The sequence below is a fragment of the Thamnophis sirtalis genome, unplaced genomic scaffold (assembly GCF_051295495.1).
Source record: "Thamnophis sirtalis isolate CommonGarterSnake01/CBP01778 unplaced genomic scaffold, rThaSir2_p1.2 scaffold_1, whole genome shotgun sequence".
Classification (NCBI taxonomy): domain Eukaryota; kingdom Metazoa; phylum Chordata; class Lepidosauria; order Squamata; family Natricidae; genus Thamnophis; species Thamnophis sirtalis.
This window is the reverse complement of record NW_028261381.1, coordinates 34,583,564-34,601,282: the sequence shown is the minus strand read 5'-3', so window position 1 is coordinate 34,601,282 and position 17,719 is coordinate 34,583,564. Positions and strand designations below refer to the sequence as shown.

General features: G+C 39.4%; 1 protein-coding gene and 1 long non-coding RNA gene across 4 annotated transcripts in view; one reads left to right on the top strand and one right to left on the bottom strand.

Annotated features, from left to right (window-relative positions):
* CACNB4 (calcium voltage-gated channel auxiliary subunit beta 4) overlaps positions 1 to 17,719 on the bottom strand; it is a 116,556-nt gene that overhangs the window by 69,737 nt on the left and 29,100 nt on the right. The window contains exon 1 of one of the 3 annotated variants that reach the window (XM_014068452.2): positions 800 to 1,124. The exons of the other annotated variants lie outside the window; for them this stretch is intronic. Within the exon in view, the coding sequence (XP_013923927.1) occupies positions 800 to 844 (45 nt within the window). The 5' untranslated portion in view covers positions 845 to 1,124. Of the gene's footprint in view, positions 1 to 799; positions 1,125 to 17,719 lie in introns of those variants that run through there. 3 annotated transcript variants of the gene reach the window in all.
* LOC148049373 (uncharacterized) lies at positions 10,022 to 15,890 on the top strand. The gene is made up of 3 exons (XR_015696120.1): positions 10,022 to 10,160; positions 13,245 to 13,344; positions 15,766 to 15,890. It is a non-coding gene; the product is annotated as an uncharacterized LOC148049373 (long non-coding RNA).

Below are 17,719 nucleotides of genomic sequence, written 5' to 3'. Positions count from 1 at the left end.
CAAATATAAATGCCTATCCTGGCTTAAGAGAGCAGGTATCTATTACGGAGCACCAACATCGCATAAAATGACAAGACCAGTCAACATGACACCTTGGTCTTAGTAATCAGCTTCTTAGAAGCATCACTACTGTTTTTGTGATGTTACAGGATTGCATTACACCAACCACTTGTGCTGTTTCTTTGTTCAAGAAAAGCAAATGGATCTATACTGATTATTTGGCTAGGTAAAAGAGGGGGAAATCTGGTTGGGAAAATAACAATCTTCTTAAGCAAAGCAGAGAGGGTAGCATTATGTGCATCATTCCCACATTCTTTTAGATGTTCACCATAGTTGCACAAGGGCGAGGACATTTGTCCAAATTAGAAACCCCTGGGAAGCATTCCTCCAGCCTGCCTTGAGGATCCAGGGTGCACAGTCTATCGACCGAATGCTTTCCACCCCTGCCTTTCTTTTCAGGGATGCTGAATGAAGAATTACATAACCTGGGATTAGTTTAGGTGCCTGCAGATCAAATGCACTGCTATCATCCCACCAAGAAACAGCCCAGCTCTTGGATATCCTTTTCCTTCTGCTTACTTTGTTATTGCTGAAGGGGGGGGGGGAGAAACACGCCAAAAGCCTTAAAGGGAAGGAAGGAGGGAAGAGAGGGAGGGAAGGGGGCAAAGAAAGAAGGAGGGAAGCAAGGAAAGAAGGAGGGAAGCAAGCAAGCAAGCAAGCAAAGGGGGCAAAGAAAGAAGGAGGGAGGGAGCGAAAGGGGGCAAGGAAAGAAGGCAGGCAGGCAGGCAGGAAGACTTACCGCCTCAGAGTCTTCAAATCCATGCAGGTACAAATTGTCATACATGGAGGTCTGATAATCCAAAGAGCCCCTTTTTCAAGGCAAAAAAAAAAAAGTAAACACCTGGGCCACAGACACCACTGGGATTGCCAAAACGGGGAAAGGCCCAGCCAGTCCGGCTCAGCTCAGGCTGCCTTGTTCAGTTGGTGGGCTGCGCGGCTTCCCCCCACCCGCCCCCCGGGCCGCGCCGCTATTTCATTCACATCCTCGAAGGAGAGGAGATCATCCCGAGGGGCAGCCCAGCGCGGGCATTTTCTCTGCCTCTTTCCTTCTCTTTCGCTCAGAGTCCGAACAGCAAAGCAAAAGCGTTGCCTCCGACCGAAGGCTGATGACACGGAGGCAGGAGACGAAAGCCTGATTGGCTCGGTGGCTGCGCTTCGTCAACTTGCAGACGTTGTGCTCCGTGCAAGGGGATGATAAACATGAGGACGGACTCTTCTGAACAGGCATCTATTTCTCTCCCCCCCGCCCCGCTCCCTCCTTCCTTCCTTCTCCTCCCTCCCCTCCCGTGATTTCTTTTGCCCACGGGGGCTTCAGAATCGTAATAACCAGGCATCGTCGTTGATAAGGAAGCTAAGCTGACAGAAGATAACTGGCCGGCTTTAATGAAGTACACTGGGCTGATTTTCTTTCCCCAGGAGGAAGAGATTTAATGACCACTATCATAGTTTGGGGGGGGGGGAGTTTATTTCTGTGCTGGATTTGCTATCAGCTTCTTTTGAATCATTTAAACATTTTTTTAAACAAACTTTCCCACAGGATGCAAATTATATTTCAGCCAAACTAACCAATAAGGTTAGAATGCAAGGAAGCCAACATTCCATTATAAGATGCTTCTAGTTGGAATAGCATGCTTAAGCTAGCAATCTTATTTTTAATCGCCAGGCTATAAACATGCAACCTTTCACACTTTGCACAAGCAGAAAAACAGAGGTGCACTGTGATGGTTAGGGAGGTTAGGCCTAGACTGGTAAGACCACTTTTAGCCATGGAAACTCACTGGATGGTTTTGCACCAGTCGCAATCTCAGCCCAACTTATTTCAAAGTTTTTGATGGGAGAGGATTAAACAAAGGGAGATTCCCTTAGAAGCTGCCTTCTGCTTTTCGAAGAGGGCAGAATATAAATTTAAATAAATACATAACAGTAAATTAGTGACATTTATGGACTCTCCTAATCAGAAGACAGCAATTCTATTTCCTTTCCTGAGGGAAAAAAATACACAACAGTCAGAAAAGTAAGACATCATCTTCTGAACTCATAGAATTCTGCAAATAAGAGGCGAGAGTAGCCTAAAATTATTAGCTAGAAGCAGCCTAGGAATCGACATGTATTGCTTATGATAATGATAAGTGATAAAAAAAATTCTGGTGAAGTAATACCAAAAAAAGCCAGGATTTATAAAATAACCTCAGCTGTCTAATACAAACTGCAAAGTGGATATATATATTTTCGCAGGGTGCCGCATAATCCAACAAACATGCTTGCTTGGATAGAAGTTTGACTGCTTAAAGTGGAGATGTGATTTTCACATTTTATTAATGGGAGACCTCTAAATATAGAAGCTGAAAAGGCCTAGAATGGATTGTGGCACAGCATTTGCTCACTTGTTGGAAAAATAGCTGCAGTTGGTAAGCTCATTTGAGGTCATGCTAGGAAGATATGGTACATTTTCCTTTGTATATTGCCCTTTCAGTGTTATCTAATCTTATTTTAACAAGGGCCCTAGTAAGGGTGTGCCCTTGTTCTGGTGCTGTTTTTAATTTGCATTTCAACAAGAAAGGACCCTGTCATGAGTTGCATTTAAACAAGCTAGAACACTGCCATCCTCCTGCATTACCAGAGGTTAAGATGCCCATTTCTCCTTATAAGGATTATGCAGTATTGTATTCAGTAAATAAAGCAAGCAGAGTTGAGGCATACCTTTGAAATAACCCCTTTGTTAATAAGAACTATCAAATATAAATTACAATAAAGCAAAGATTTCAATCTTTTTTTTTAAAGCCAGATATAAGACAGATCAGTCTTGGATGAAGATCCATTACAAAAAGTGGGGACATTTAAATATGTTGATATCACATTTCAAGTTTCTTATCTTGATTATGTCACAAGCTTTTTTTTCCTTTACAGAATATAGTGTGTAGTGTCATCACTATTTTTAATTTCTCTCCTCCTCCCCAGCACCCCAACAGAACAAACTTCTGTAATCCTTCTGCATTCAGATCTCTTTTTTTTTTTTAAAGCCTTAGACAACTTCTGTTTGGTGAATGATACATAAAATATATTGAATTTGTCAATTTGGCTTGTAAAAAAATCCATTGCAACCAAATCTGTGGTTACGTACATGGTGGACCACCGCACATGGTACAATTGCCTGCTGGCCTGCCGTTCGTGCAGCCCAATTCCAAATCTGATACCAGGGGTATCAGCAACATTTACACCTAAAACTGATCTTAAGGGAATGTCTGATTTGAAATTGTCAACTAAGGTGTTTTTTTTTTAGTTTTGAGTGTTGGCCTTTAAACGATCTGTTGCACCCAAATTTGTGTTATCAGCAACATTTACATTTAAAACTGATCTTAAGGCAATGGCTGACTTTTATATTTATCAACTAAGGTGGTTTTTTTTAGTTTTGGAGGATAGTTCTACAGTAAAACTAATGTAGTTATACTGTGGCTTCTACACTATTCTTAAAAGTTACATCCAATTTTGCATGCCTTAAAATACATACTGTAAATGTATTTGTCATAATACTGCTATTATTTCTAAATTCACATTAAATGTTCTAAATTCTGAATTTTTATCCCTGCAATTATATGAATTAAGCATTTGGTGGTGGGGACAGATTTTTAGGTTCTGTGCATTATTAAGAAACTTTAAAACTTATAAAATGTGGGGGAAACTTTAGTTTAGATGTTCCCTCCCCAGTATTCTGTTACTTAGCATGTCACTCCATCCCTAACCTAACTTCTTATGTCTAGCATTGATTGTTATTCATGTTGATGGGTGTAACCACCCACTTAAATCTCCAGATCCACTGAAAATTAGACAAACCTGAATGCAGCCTAATCTAAAGCGAGCTCAGAGTTTCCTGCAGTGACAAGACATTGGGGAATTTTCCATTAAAAGATGTGATCACATAGCATCTGCAGGTAGTAGGATCATTTGAAAATTGCAATTCTTTTTAACCTGCCATTCCTCACTATTTCTTTCCATTTCATCACTGTACATATCTCTCTGAAATCAACAGCATGTTTGAAAAGATCTTAATTTGCATTTCTGCTATATGTTAATCTTTTAGTGGGTCCTCATTATTAACATTTAATTATTTAACTATTGGAGTCCATTTTTGTCTTCCTTATGGAAGCAAGTCTGGGCATGGAACAAAGCTGAAGGACTAAAACAATCATATAAATAACTGTAGCTATAACATATAATGTAAGCAAAAAAAAATGGCAATAATATATACATTGCATAAGAACAGATCGACTACTGATCACCCATCAGCTTCTCAAATTCCAAATAGGAATAACTTTCTTCTACATGTCTCAAAAATAGCTAAACTCAAACATGCCTCGAAGACACAAAGTTAAGAAAAGCTGGCTAAACAAGGGAAAAACAATGACATTCCCAGAGTGGAGGAATAGATTGTGAACACATTAGAATTTTATTTATTTATATTTCTAAACCTTCCATCTCCCTCAAAGAGGGACTCTTAAAAATTTGCAGAAATGGCAAAGCTGTCCTAGCTGGTGAGAAAGAAAGAAAAACACCAAAATCTTTTTTGAAGACTGGAAATCTTATATAGGCCTTTTGCTGAAAGAAGAAAACAATATGATGATGTACGGTTTGAAGATTTAAAAAATGGAATTAAATGGAGGGTGGAAGGGACTTTTATAGTATCTAATATATCTAATACAAGATTATTATATTTTGAAGAAAAAGTCAGAAGTCATACCCTGTTTCCCTGAAAATAAGACCTCCCCAGCTAATAAGCCAAATCAGGCTTTTGAATGCATGCGCTAAAATAAGCCCTTCCCCAAAAATAAGCCCACCCCAAAAATATTGCAACACAGTAGCAGCCATGAGGTGACCACACTCGCCGCCTCCTGCACCTCAAAAATAATAAGAGCTCCCAAAAAATAAGGCCAAGCACTTATTTCGGGGGTCAAAAGAAAATAAGACAGGGTCTTATTTTCAGGGAAACACAGTATTTTGTAACTTTTGTTTCTTTCTTGAACTTCTTCCTTAATATTTCTTTCCTTTGCTTTTCTTTAGATTTCTTTTACTTTATGTAAAATTATCAATAAACATACATTTTTTTAAATAGAGAGAAAAATGCTGACTAATACCCATTGTCTTATATGCAGTCTCCTTCCAGTGTTCTCTTATGGACCTCCAAGCTTTTAAAACAGACCTGAGATGACCAGATACCAGTGGATGCAATCCAATGATTAGGTTTGCCTGTCATTCTAATTTGGACGCATCTGCCTCTTTTTTTGCTGAGAGCTGCACTTTTATCATTTTTTTCAATATATTCGGGGTATGAATGGGTATGGTCAACTTTTGGACTTAATACACTTATTTTGGAAGTTTAATTTTTGTCCTAAAATGTCATCTGAGTATTGTACATCACGTTTCTCCCTAGTAAGCAAATCATGGCTTAGTTTACTGTGTAAATCAGGTCAATCTAGCAGGAGGGTTTTCAGTTGCTCCTACCTACAGCAATCCCGAGGTATAAAAAAATGAATCACTAAGAGAAATAAAACTAACGTCATTCTCCTCTGAGTAATTCTGTTCCATATCATATCAACTATCACACTCACAGGCACATTTAGCTAATGCAGTGAAATTACTTAGCAAGGAATGTATAGTTAGGTATTGAAAATGGATTGCAGCATCCTTCCATCAAAGCAAAATGAATCTGAATTGCATGAAATGTACAAAAAACTCTCCAGGTTGCTTATTAACTATTTCCTAATGATAGATACAAGAGAAAAGGCAAGGAAAGATGCCTAATGAGTTATGCTATTTACCACAAAAGAAGAAAATCTGAATATAGGATAATTCCTCTCCAAAGAAAGAATAGGCAAGGCAAAAAGAAGTCGTCTCAATAATGATAGAAATCCAGTACAAATCAGTTTCCCCATCTTATTAATCTAGGCTTGCCAATTCCAGGTAAAGTCCATTCTCCACATATCTCTTTCCTGTATTATGTGCGTAGCCCGTGTATGTGTGAGAAAGTCTGAGACAGCCATTAAGAGGGGGACTTGGAGAACTGTGAAAAAAGATAGCAATGGCATTTAGACTTGTATGCTGCTTCATAGTGCTTTACAGCCCTCTCTAAGCAGTTTACAGAATCCGCATATTGCCCCCAACAATCTGGCTCCTCATTTTACCATCCTCAGAAAAATGGAAGGCTGAATCAACCTTGAGCCCTATCAGGATCAAACTGCTGGCAGTGGGCAGAATTAGCCTGCAATACTGCATTCTAACCACTGTTCCACCATGGCAGTAATGTCACCTTGATTTTCTTTAGTATATGATGGGTCAGAGAGAAACTGAAATACTTCTAAGATTCTGTTATTCTACCCTTTAACAATAAATAATCTTATTGGAATCCCTCACATGCCTGGCTCTTAACCTGCCCTACCTGGCTGATATAAATCATATTATTTTGAGTTTCCTTCTCATACTTTCCTTCTATCATGGGACTATGTATTCTTTTGTTAAAGACCCCCTTCAGCTTGCTCCTTTCTTCCCCCATTCCTATCTCTGTCAAAATCAACTCTAAATCCCTTTACAGTGTTTTGACATACTTACCAAGAACCACTCTCTAAAATACAGCAGAGCCAAGAGGGAAAAAATTAACACACGCCAGTTATCAGAAATTCCCACAGCCTGTTGAATTGGAATGAATAAAAAGTACCCAAATAAATAAAAAGAATAAAAAGAAATGCAATATTCATATTAAAAACTTCATGTTTACAACAGCCTTCAAAAGTTTGTGTGGGCTATGACATTCATCTCAGTAGTGGACTCCTGCCATTACTCAGTGAATACAGAAAGAATTATATTAATTGGCATTCAGATGGCACTTGTAATTACCGCTTTAATGACTGAATGGTCTGAGAGAGTGATATTTTTCCCTCATAGATGTTTTTTTTATCCTTATAGGGGAAAAAATTGCCCCCTTTTGAGGTTCTTCCTTTATTTTTTCCAAGAAATTATGGTCATTGTAGCTACAGAGAATATTTAGGGAAGTATGTTATGTACCTCAGGACCAGTGGTAGGTTTCAAAATCTTTTAGAACCTCTTCAGTAGGTGTGGCCTGCTTTGTGGGAGTGGCTTGCTGGCCATGTGACTGGGTGGGAGTGGCTTGCCAACCATGTGACCGGGTGGCGTGGCCAACTTGTAAAATGTGGTGAAACTCACTTAACAACGCTCTTGCTTAGCAACCAAAATGTTGGCTCAGAAACTGGCATTTGAAGCACGCAAGTCTTAAAGCTGTCAAGTTACAAGACCCTTGCACCCCTAACCTTTTAGAAAAAAACCCCCAGGGGTATTCAAACTGGATAGCTTTAAGACTTGTGGACTTCAACTCCCAGAATTCCTCCTCTCACTCTTCATCTTGATGATGTGTGGACGGGCTGGGGGTGGGAGCTGGAACCGGTTCTAAACGGCACTGTAGATTTGTGGAACCTCTTCTATAGAAGAGGTTAGAACTGGCAGGAACCCATCGCTGCTCAGGACCAAGTTAGACTTCCTAGCGATAGGTTAAAATGCTCTGCAAATTGACTGCAACAGTTATCTTTATGAGAAACACCCTCAAAGTGCTCAGGCAACCATTAATTTATTCCATTAGTAAAAGGCAGCGTTAATTCAACTACCCCAAAGTGTTGTATTTAAATGTAAAAAGAAAAAAGAAAGATTAACATCCTTGATTACTATTTTGTAAGATTTGATTTATATCCCTTCTAGAGTCTGGCAATGAAAATTTTCCAGGGATTTTAGTCTGATACTGCTGGGTGTACCTTTTGATTATGTTCTAACATCACTGCAGCAACCGACTGCAGTGTTCTGTTGTCCACTGGTTTCAGCTTTGATGTCCGACTAAGCATAATCTGTAAGGGGTCTTTGAGGGGTTTGTTTTGGTGAAGCAGCAAGGGAAGATTACAGACTAATGTTCAAGGCGTAGGAAAGGCTGAGAGAAGCATTCCAGATTAGAAAGACATTCATTTGCCCCCAAATAGGAAATTTTCAGCATTCCTTCCCAGCAACCTTATAATTGATTGGTGAATTACTGCATCAGGGAAGGCAGAGAACCTATATGCCCATTAATTTCTTATTGTAAGGCTGTAAGGCTCTTTAATGAGATAGCCTGAATGTTTCTAGGTATAGAATTTTTCTAATTGTTTCCCTGCTACTTTGCCACTCTACGAACATAAACAAAAGACCAAGAAAATAAAAGTCCCCTCCAAACAGGCAAGTCCATTGGAGGCATTGCTTGTACAGAGGACAACGGGGAAAAAAATGAAATGTGTACATGAACCACTTCTGTATATTTCTGAGGGATGAAAGGCTACCATTTCACAGGATTGGCATCCACCTTGTCTATTTATAGTATTTCAGACAAAATCGACTCAAGGCCCTGTCACAGAGAAACTGGCATTTGAGCCTCCTGCTTTTGCTCCCAGTACTGGACTCCATGTTTAGCCCCATAAGCATTTATGCAAAAGAAGCAATTTTATGTAATAATGAAGCAAACGCAATTGTTACTCATCTACCATGAGAGACACAGAATAAGAAAATGTACATCAGGATAAAGAGGCTGCTTTAAAAGAAACTAGGTGCGGCACTCCTAGGAAGCTATGCTGTAGCTTAGACAGCAAATTTGAAAAAGGCTTTCTCACTTATCCTTCATCTCTCTTAACTCCTCAGCTGATACTTTGATCTAATGCTTATTGTCGTGATACTCATGAACTTAAACCAGCAGTCCCCAACCTTTGTAGTTTGGTGGCCTGGCTGGGTAGAGAGGGAAACTGGCGTGCAGGAGATGCAGGCTGATGCGTGTGCGCACATCGCCCTTATGTACATGGTGGACCAGCGCACATGGTGCAATTGCCTGCTAGCCTGCCATCCATGCAGCCCAATTTCAAATAGGCCATGCAGTCTGGTAGTGCGCCACAGCCCTAAGGTTGGAGACCCTTAACTTAAACCACTTCTGCTTTAGAACCATTTTAATACAAAATTCAAACCAACCTTCAGTCTGTCTTCTTGCCCCCATCCCTGGTATTCATGAGATGATGAGAGAGATTTTGCTGTTTTTTTCCTTAAGATATCTGAATAATTTACCTGGGGGGAGGAGGAGGAGGAGGAGGAATGGGATAGGAACAATTCTGAAGAAGTAAGTGCCTATTATCCCCATTGCGCAGAAAGTTGAGATGAGGGACAAGCTTCATGCATGATGAAGTCCTGCCCTTCCTATTTTATTCCTAGCAACATCTGTTAGCCCAGCTAAAACAGCCATATGATGAACTGATATGAGTTAAACTTTCTTTCTATAAATTATTGTAATACCTTCCCTCCCAAAACTTGAAAATGATTTTTAAAGGTATTTTTGAAACACCTAATAGTACCTACTTGCAGACTTCAGAAGCTAAATCGCACAGCTGTACATGTTACAGTGCCCTTTCTAAAAAGGTCTGCTATGTTTGATGAATATACAAAAGGTAGCAGGCTCAATGCCTTTGATTGATATCAAAGCCATTCCACCCCCTTTCTGCATACTGAGCCTCTTCTCTTACTGGCTGGGTCTTCCAGTCTGTTCATTATTTGTGCAGGCTGTGGGTGGCAAGCATGTAGGCTGCATAAGAATGGAAGAAAGTTGGAGACTGGAGGGTACTGAGAATTGGCATGAACAACCAAATCAACTGAGTTAATTTCCATTCTTATTATATGGAAATCCATTTTAAGCAGTCAAAGATTAATGGGGGGGGGGAACCCCATGGAATCTTAAACCAGTAAAGTAGCTAAGAAGAGAAAGTTCCATTCTCTGTGGCCCTCAGTATCTACCATCAGTATCTACCAACCTTGTTCTGTCTAACAGTAGGACTTCCTTTCTCATAAACTCTGGTTCAATCTCACCTGGCATAAGTTTTGATACTCAGAATGAAACATGAAGAACGATCTTGGGAGACGGGATGAAGAACTGCAGACTAGGAAACAATCATATAAGAAGCAGCTGATTCTACAGAAGGAATGTGGGCATGGCAAACATCACAGAAGGGACCCTCCCTAGTTTTTTTGACTGTAAAGACAAGGTAGGAGAGATGCATTTTCAGATTTATTCATTTTTGTTATTATAAATAAAGGTCTGCCCATGCAACCAACAAAATTCTGGATGGCAGAAGTTTTTTTTTTAAGGATTACAGTCCTTAAAAAGGGCTTCAAAAATTTTAGCAAGGGGTTCTCTGTCAGGTTGCTGGGTGGGCGTGGCCATGGTGGGTGTGGCCTAGTCACTCTCCTGCACCATGTCGGATGTGTGTTTTTTGCCCTCCCCAGGCTCCGGAGGTTTTCCTTGAGCCTCCGGGAAGGCAAAAATGGCCTCCCAGACTTTGGGGGCCTCTGGAGTTCTGAAGTTCCCAAACCTCCATTAGGCCCATTTTTCACCCTCCGTGTGTGCCCTGCACTTACCTGCATCCAAAATGGGCTGCATGGGGACTCCTGGGAGGGGCAGAGTGTTGTGGGCAGGGCCAGCCAGGAGTGGGATTTAAGGGTTCTCCCAACTGCACAGAATCTTAGCTAGAGTTCTCCCAAACCCCTCCAACCCCCCAGCAGCCCACCCCTTAACATTACTCATTTTGCTCCATAAATCAACACTGGGAATCCTACTACGTGGAAAGTGAAAGATTAAAAATCCAGGTTGGAAGTTATTAGGAAGTGGAAGAGGATCCGGTACTAGAGCAGAAAAGAGAAACTTTCTGCTTTCTCAATGCTTTGAGTTACTACTGTATATCAGGGGCATTCCTTTCTCTACCTCCATCTCTATCTCTGCCTTCCTTTTACGCTTTCAAGGTCAGCCAGAGAGATTGTGCTGCCATATGATACATGCTACAAACAGATACCAAGTAGATAACAGCTGAAACATATCCCAACACTGGTGACAGGGCGTAGATGGCTAATATAGGGTCACGGAGTAGATTACATAGTTCATATAGCTGCATCTATTGTCATTACTATCCACAAGTGCCTTCGAAAGCAACTATTTCAAATTGCAGATTGCCAGAAGAGGTACAGTTCACTGGCAGATGTCTATATACAAGTAGTCCTTGACTTATAATAGTCCCTTTAGTGACCATTCAAAGTTACAACAGCACTGGAAAAAGGGACGTATGGCTGTTTTTCACATTTATGACTGTTGTAGCATCCCCATGGTCATGTGATCAAAATTTGGATGCTTGACAACTGGTTCATATTTATGGCGGTTGAAGTTTCCTGGGATCAGGTGACAAGATCTTCTGACAAGCAAAGTCAAGGGGCAAGCCAGATTCACTTAAAAACTGAGTTACTAACTTAACAACTGCAACGATTCACTTAACAATTGCGGTAAGAAAGGTGATAATGTCTCACTTTTGGGCTCTGTTGTGGTCATAACTTGAGGACTACCTATACTTCTAGAGGGCTGTTGGAATAGGGGTGAAAGTTGCTCGTCTCCCTAAATGGCAAATAACTCAATCCCGTCTTAGCTTCTCCTGAAAGAGGACACTGTACTCCATTGTTACATTCTTATCCCTGAACTAGAATGTCATGATTCCATAAGGAAGTAGCTTTTGCCTGAACATGCAGTTGACTCTACTAGCTAGAGAAATTGTTCAAAGCTAAAGGATTTCCCCTCAAAATAAACTAAGAAGCCCAAATATGAAATGTGGTTTGAAACTCAAGAGGTGGGTTCCTACCGGTTTGGCCCAGTTCGGCCAAGTAGGTAGTAACTCGGCCTGCCACACCCCTGACCCGGTTCTCTTGGCGGTGCCTACGCCAGCGCCATTTCAGTATTGCGTATGCACGCTATCAAGTGTGCACAAAGCATCCATGCGCAACATGTCCCTGACCAAGCAGCAGCAGCAGCCGGAACCCACCCCTGAGTGCCCCCTTGCAGATACTTATCTGAGTTGCCATTGTAAATGGTACAAGGTCTCTGGGCATTTATAGATGTTGTAAAAGTAAAGCCATTAAACCAAATATCCTTTCTTGGGGGGTGGGGGCGGTATTTACAGCTTTGTACAAATTGCTTGCAAATCTAACCACATGGAAGTTGTACAGTGTTGCTGGTTTCAATTCAATGGGCCAATCAAATGTTTCCTATTGATTTCTCCAGGTATGCTCAGGTCCAATTCATTTGTACTTGGCCATGCTTGTTCAGCTTTGATGGACTTTTTCTGCAGATTGGGTAGAATGCCGGCATTGGATTTATGATTCAATCTATGTGATCATGTAAACCAACAAAATTTAAAAAAAAAATCTAAAGGCAATGCCTTGGGCTAATCAAATGGGATTTAAGTGTTAAGGTATTGGGGCTCTGCACCTAAATTCCTATCAATCATTTTTCATCAGAATGTTGAAAATTTTGGGTATTTGGGAAAATTTCGGTTTTCCAAAGCAGTGCCTTCTGAAATGGACTAAAATTCCTAGAATTAAAGGCAAGCATCCATCTGGAGGGCATCAAAATGAAGAAGACTGGATCAGAGTATACCTTTCAGCAGATTGGTTACCAATAATTAGATATTTCAGAATCAGAGCACACACTTTACTTAGAGAAAGGTCCAGATTCAATTTATGTCATCATCAAGCAGACAAAGACTCCTGTTGGAAATGCTGAGCAAAACTGTGATCCGGTTATTTATAAATTGGTGCCTATGTCCTTATTTTGATTTTAAGATGACAGAATGTTAAGGCATTTTATGGTGGATAGAGAAATTGTAGCCACATTTAATTTGTTTTAATTTAATGTTTGACTTCCATGGATACAATCTGTGAATGTTGTAGATATCTTGGTAACTGTAATCTGGGGAGGGGGGGTGGGCACAACTTGGACACAAAGCCCTATATATATTATGATGTAATACAATACGCCACGCACAGGGGAAAAAAATCCTCCAAAATTCTGGGAATTGTATTTTGGAAAAGTCACGAGACAGCTATTTGAGTTGTTTAGCATTAATTGATTTTTTAAAAAAATAGAAATGCGATTCCCAAGATTTTCTGGAACAGAGGACAAAATCAAGCCTATGGATAGATATGACACACAAAGCTCAAAGAGCATAAAGAGAGATCAAATTACTGGAGTGAGCTTCTAATTCATTACACCAAATTTCATTAAAATTCCAATTAATGTATTTCCTATATAGATGAACAGCCCAGCTGGAAATTGAAGAAGAAGAAAAAAGAGGGCTAAGCAAGCCACATCTAATGCACACAGATGCTGCAGAGGAAAGCACAGGTTTGCAGGTAGTCCTTGATTTACAACAATTTGCTTAGTGGCCATTCAAAGTTACAATGGCACTCAAAAAAGTAACTTGTGATTGTTTTTCAAATTTCCAACTGTAGCAGCATCCCCTTGGCCACACAATGAAAATTAAGATGCTTGGCAACTGGCAACTGGTATTTATGACTGTTGCAATGTCAGAAGGTTGAAAAAGATGATTATATAACATGATATATAATCATCTTTTTCAACCTTCTGACAAGCAAGCTCAATGGGGAAGCCAGATTCACTTAACAAGCATACTGCTAACAACTGCAATGACTCACTTAACAACTGTGGCAAGGAAGGGAAGTCGTTAAATGTGGCAAAACTCACTTAACAACTTGTTTTGCTTAGTAACAAAAATTTTGGGCTCAATGCTGGCCGTAAGTCAAGGACTACCAGGACTACCTGTAATAATCCATGGGGAAAGGTTATGCAAAGTTGGGATATATTTCATACTAATTTGGAGGGCAACCTGTCCAAGGCAAAGAGCAAGATTTATTCCAGTGGGAGGAATGAGGTTTTGCCAAGGGGCCTCTCTCAGGTACAGTGTTGGTCAGATAAACCGATTGTTATCAAAAGCAAAATGCAGCAGGGACATTCTGAGCTTGCAGCCCCACACTAGAGATTTGTGGTGTGTTCCCTAAAAGGAACAGGAATGAAGCGCTTCTGTTCCTTCACCTTTGCAACAGAGAAATTCAGCCAAACACCACTTCAGCAGCTAACTCTGGATTTAAAAAAATGAAATATAATCCAGAAGGACCAAAAACATTTATTTTTTTATGACTGCATCAGTCATTAAAAAAATCTAGAATTATGTATTTTTAATAGACAGGGTTACATGACAGCATATCAGTTTTTATCTTCCCAAGCACTTATCAAAAACTGGGAGGGGAATAGATCAAGATTTGGCTACTTAAATGGAGCACAACATTTTTAAATCTTCTCCCTTGTTTGTTTTCTTTTTCACTCTACTCCTTTCTTTGTTAGTTTCATTAAATGGTTTGAACACTATGAGATTAGGCATAAGACTGGAGAACCATTTAAAAGGGGTTTTAAATTTAAAGGGGTTGTAGGAAAGATAGTGTGGGATCAAAAAGAAAAAAAATAGAATTTATTGGAATGTAGGTACAGCCAGTTCTTGTAAAGCATGATAGTCGTGTTCCTAAAAATGCCAGTGCTATGCAAAATTGGGCAAAATGAATAATGGGGCTTATGGGGGGGGGGGGATAGGCTTACACCACTCAAGAATAAAAACACATTTGTAACCAAAAAATCACCAAACTCAGTAAATAATTCCACTAAAGTACTTACACCGTTGGGAGAGATGTTTCTTCAAAGTTTTCAGCTATTTTTATGATATATTCACATATTGTTAATGATTTCTCTTTTATTATGAGTAAAAACTGATTTCATCTACAGTAAGTATAGAGTTACCTGCCATTTTTTTGTTGGTGTAAAATTGAAATTTGGAAAAAATAGTGCATCAATGGATGCACTTTCTGCACATCATTTCCCTAATTATCAATTGTGTATTAGCTGCTTTGTGTTGTATAAGTGAGTGATGTATGAGACGTGACTGGCTATATCTCTGTTGTTTTGTTATATTTCAAATTTGGGAAATATTAGACCTGGTGATGAAATATATCTTTCCCTCGTTTTTCCTACTATTGCCAATTTTAAATATCTTGCCATTTATTGGGATCAACTAGCTAGCAACTTTATGCAAAGCTACATTATTGCAATCAACCATTGTCACAATAATTTTAATAATGACAAACCAAGAAATAAAACTTGCTTGAAAACAGGGGCAGAGGGCAGACAAGGCCAAACCTAATTAAAGCATTGGTTGCTGCTTTAAAGTAACACCTCCGCCATGTGGCTTAAAAGTAGAACTGCAATTGAAGATCCATTCAAAGATGTTTTCCGGGCACTGAATGGGAAGAAAAATAGAAAGAATGACAATTTCTCACAAAAAAGGACTTCTTATTAAAAAAAAAAAAAGGGGGGGGGGGTTGCAATATTAAAAAGGACTTTTAATGGACAAAGTTCTTTATGATCTGTAGGAATTTTTTTGTGTCTTTACAATTACACTTAAAATTGTTTGCAAAAGTTTCTGTTTTACATGGAGATGAGTGACAATAAATTGGTTCAGAGCAGGAGTGAACAACCTGTGATCCGGAGTGCAGCTTTGTTAGAGCTATCATTAAGTTATAATGCTTATAACATAAGAGGCCAATTGTATCAAATTCAATCCCAAATTTAATCTCATTGATACAGCAGAGGTCAATCATCAGTATTTGATGATGATACCTGCTTGGGATAAACACAAGTCCATCATCTGACAAAACTATTAAACTTATTGTGCAAGACTGCCCACCATGCCTTCCCTTATTTCCTAGAAGACCGGCGGGAAATAACACCAGAGACAACTGCTTGATTGATGAACTGGCTATCCAGTTATGAGCCCTTTGCCATTGAGCTCAACTGTAGTTTTAAGTCGAAGATCTGTATCTGTATCTATAACAGCAAAAATATCTCTATGAACAGGCTATGAAAGAATATAGTTGTCCTTTCAGATATAATGTTTTAGAGGATTTTTTATGCATCGACATATTAACTTTAGATGCAAAAGTCCTCTTGGCATTGCTGTATACATATCTAAGCCTATTTATTAGATAACTGACCACCAATCAATGAACTGTAAGGCAGAAGGAATGTGAAGAATTAGGTTCACACCAATTCTAGGCTTGCTGATTATAAAACAGAAGTAAAAAATATACTGGAACTCAGAATCTGTAATTCACAGCTCAAAAATATGTCCAGAGTGGCACATATATAAAATTATCCTTCTTTTTTTTCTATTTAATGCATTGACATATGGCTTCCCATTTTAAAGCGGTTTACAATCAAGGCAAGTTTATAAAAATGGATTAATGCAATATCAACGGTATAAAGCTACAATTAATTTGGAGGCAAACAAAGAACAGATGCAGAAGCAAAACCAATATGTAGATTTTCATCCAAGTAAGACCTGTGTAGGAAGTCAGCACCCACCCCTCTCCTAGAAAAATGAAATGTTTTAGGAAATATTAAAAAGGGCAGAATATTTCCCCTAAAAGGGAGGCAGAAACTTAGCCTCCCACCCCCATCTTTGTCAATTGGCCATTAAGGCCTGGGCCATTCTAGTCTACATAACAAAGGTCTACTTCCTTCAGGCAGAGCCATAGTAGGAATTGGCCAAAGCCCTTTCATTACATCATCACCCAGCAAGTCAACCAAGCCTGGGAGTCAAAAGACAACCTACAAAGTTACCCCTGCATAGCCCCATGGGAGTCTGACAACCAATCAGAACTCAAATTCAAAGGCCAACAGAGGGCATAAAACCCAGGCGCTCTCAGCATCTCTTCCCTTTTTCTGCCTAGGATCTCAAGCCGTGTGATCCTGTTCATCAATAAACCTTCTTTCCAAGGAACTTCCATGAATCAAGTGTCTTTTTCTCCATTTTGAACTGCACCCAGATGGACATTTCTTCTAACACCTGGGAATATGAAGGCATTTAATAGGTTGCTAAAAATGTTAATGTGAAAGCTTCAAACATTTCAGAAGGATGAGAATTGCAGAGTGAAGGATTAGATACTTGCATAGCATATATTGAAAAGGGGAAAAAAACAAGGGTCTTCTGCCTTTCCTGGAGTAGCCAATGTGGCTGGATTTTCTTTTCGAATAATAGAGGAGGCCTGCTAATAGCAATAGGCACTTAGGCAGAATTCAACTGTGAGTTGTAATGAAGCAGTCGGTTTTGAAGGTAAAATTGTAACACAAAAGTAAAATACAGTCACGAGCATCATCACAACAGAAAGCACAATCAACCATGGTAGAAATTTTTTTTATTTCTTTTTCCTCTTGGACTTTGGGAGTTCTCAGTTTTAGAATTTTCTTTTTAATCAAAAACTGGTGCCGAAGGTCTTTCAAGTAAAATGTCAGATCCACTTGGCTAGATTAAAATTGTTTTCTTACCAGTGACTTATAATGTCTTCTTAAATCATCCAACCATCATTGTGCCAAGATAACAGCAGTGAGGACAGGCTTTAAATCACTTCAACAATAGCTGGGTGATGCTATGAATATAACTTAAGCTACCCGTAGATTAGACACTCTGAAATGCATGTCATTACGGTTATAATGACTTAAAAATTATTTTTCCTCCAAGGAAAGAATTGGATTAATTCAAAAATTCAACCAGTAGCTTAAATGAAACAATTTTGTTACAAAAAAAACCCAAACAAACTAGCTAACCACTAGCTGACCAAACTATCAAATCAATGAATCTTTTTCTTTCTAGTTTTGCAATTT